Below are 2,500 nucleotides of genomic sequence, written 5' to 3'. Positions count from 1 at the left end.
GACACAACACTGGGACTGGAAACCATTCCGTAAAGCCTGAGGTTTGGAAGACAATCAAGAAGAGGGAAACCTCGAAGTTTGCGAGCTTCGTCCGCATCCCCTTTATCCTCATGGAAACGTAGAGTTCACCTACACCAGGATGGTCTGGGGGTAGTTCTATGGAGTCTGAGTTGGCACTGGGAGCAGTTTTCGAAAAGACAAAGGCGGGAAACACAGTCGGAAAAACTTTCCCTTGTTCAAGAAGAAGAGGAAGAAGAAGACGGTGAGTGGGTCGGATTGTTGTAAAGTAATCTTTACGCACGTTCTGCGCAGACAGATTTGCACAATCCAATATGCGCCTGTTGAACACGTCGTGCGGATGTGACCGCGGAGAAATGCGAGCGAGAACAGACATGTCCGGAATGTTGCGGTTTCTTTTCCTGCTCGCGGCTGTACTGTCCTGTCACGGCTGTCCGGAAAAATGCTCTTGTGTCTCACAAACTGTGAAATGCCAAGACCTGGGCTTGGACGCGATTCCGCAGTCTCTACCGGTCAATACCAAAATACTATTCGTCACTGGAAACAACATTTCCCGGATCAGTGTGGACTCTTTCCCAATCCGCCTGCAACTGTTGTCAGAACTCTATCTCAGTGGGAATGACGTGGAGTCTGTGGACGCTATGGTATTTGACAACTTGCCAAACCTTGAGCGGCTGGACCTGAGCAACAACAGAATCCAGAATTTCAGCGAAAGAGCTTTCCCTGCTGAGAATAAAGTGCAGCACCTGGACCTCAGTAGGTCTTTCCACAATCATTCCTTCATGGATGTGGTCCTGTGCGTTCTTCAGAGTGGAAACCTCCTCCAGCTGAAAGTCTTGGACCTGTCCAACAATAACCTGGTGATTCTTCCAGACAACCTATTCACCAGCCTCTCCAACCTGGTCAGCCTCAGCCTGCAGAACAGCTCCATCATCTCCATCCAGAACGGGACGCTGAGGGGGCCGCCGCTGCAACACCTTGACCTGAGGGACAACAGCCTGAGGGACCTGGCCACCTCCACCCTGGCAGAGTTCAGCCTCAAGCCTGCACTCCGCATCTGGCTGGCGGGGAACCCCTGGCGCTGCGACTGCTTCATGGACGACATGCTCCTGTGGCTGAAAAACTCCACTCAGGTCGTTGACCTGCAGAACCTGACCTGTGAAGACCCAGAGGCCCTGAGGCGCCAGCCACTCCTGCAAGTAGACCAGTCCCAGCTGAAGTGTTCAGGCGACATGAAAGGCGTGCTGGAGACTTCGTATGTTTTCCTTGGTCTGGTGCTGGCCCTGATTGGTGTCATATTCCTGCTGGTGCTCTACCTGAACAGAAAAGGCATCAAGCGGTGGATTTACAACATCCGGGATGCTTGTAGGGACCACATGGAGGGGTACCATTACAGGTACGAGTTAAACTCTGACCCACGTCTGGCCAACCTGAGCATCAATTCGGATGTGTGAGCGAGGACGGGACACTGTCTGGCACCCCGCAGTGAGATATTAAATGACTTATACTGTTAGATTTTGCATGAAAGTCTTCCCACCCACCCCCCACCCCACAGGATGCTATTCAGATTTCCCATCCGTCATGGCTCCTAATTAACCCCTCTCACAACCTCCATTTAACCACTGCCGCATGTCCAATACAAGTACCCGGCAGCTGTGATGTCAATTGCGTTTCCTCCGTGTAACATTGCATGGACAATGAATAATTTTTTTTTTTTTGTGGAGAGTTGCAAAGAGTGATATGTTCTATTTTTACTTTTCCTAAAGAATAAACGTATGGAGTACATTGACTTTTAAGTGAAAGAGAACAAAAACACACTTTGCTGGTCATTGCATCCTTGTCATTATGCCTCTGCTACAGAGAAATGCTCGTTGTAATGAGTTTGTTCTTTTTAACATGTGAATTTGTGATATACGATATGCCTCTTGAATAGTTATAGTGCACAATGCATAGTTTTTGGATATTAGTAGGTGGATGTAATTGCTCTTTTTTTCTTTTCTTTTCTGTGAAGCTATTCGGCTGAATAAAATGCCTCTGATTGCTGGTATCTGTCTCGACTGAGGATCTTTTAATCCTACGACTGACGAGTGTGATACACAGGAGAGCCACCATTCCTGAGGCAGTGCCACAGCTAGCATGAAACCAATGACAAAAGCTAAATCTTAATCCAGTTGTCAACCACTATGTGGGAAAAGTCAGTTTAGGTACTGTAGTATCTCAACGTTTTTTTTTCGTTAACGACTGGGTTGCTGCACCAGGAAATAAAGACAAATTGAGAAGTTGAATGGAGGGCATACTGTCTGACTTTAAATGGGCTTCAATCTGTAGGTCTATAGGGGATGACAGCAGCAAATTTCTATCTCCCATCCAATTTGCTTCCTGCTGTGAATCTGATCAAAATCCTCGCCCTGCGGCAAATTCCCCCCCAAAAATGACTGTGAGCTGCAGCCAGTGGCCAGGTTTCACATCCAACTTCTTTCTA

At 48.0% G+C, this 2,500-nt stretch overlaps 1 protein-coding gene across 1 annotated transcript; it reads left to right on the top strand.

The window, feature by feature from the left end:
* Positions 1–6: 6 nt before the first annotated feature.
* On the top strand, positions 7–1,550 carry tpbg (trophoblast glycoprotein). The gene has a single exon (XM_028572535.1). The coding sequence runs from the start codon at positions 333–335 to the stop codon at positions 1,470–1,472; it is 1,140 nt and encodes a 379-aa protein (XP_028428336.1). The 5' UTR covers positions 7–332; the 3' UTR covers positions 1,473–1,550.
* Positions 1,551–2,500: the final 950 nt, after the last annotated feature.

Source organism: Perca flavescens, unplaced genomic scaffold (assembly GCF_004354835.1).
Source record: "Perca flavescens isolate YP-PL-M2 unplaced genomic scaffold, PFLA_1.0 EPR50_1.1_unplaced_scaf_113, whole genome shotgun sequence".
NCBI classification, from domain to species: domain Eukaryota; kingdom Metazoa; phylum Chordata; class Actinopteri; order Perciformes; family Percidae; genus Perca; species Perca flavescens.
Note: the sequence above shows the minus strand (reverse complement) of the source record. Positions and strands in the feature narration are given on the sequence as shown.

What these genes read in the sequence shown, in the direction of transcription:
- tpbg (XM_028572535.1), top strand. Translation starts at nt 333, where the DNA reads ATGCGCCTGTTGAACACGTCGTGCGGATGTGACCGCGGAGAAATGCGA.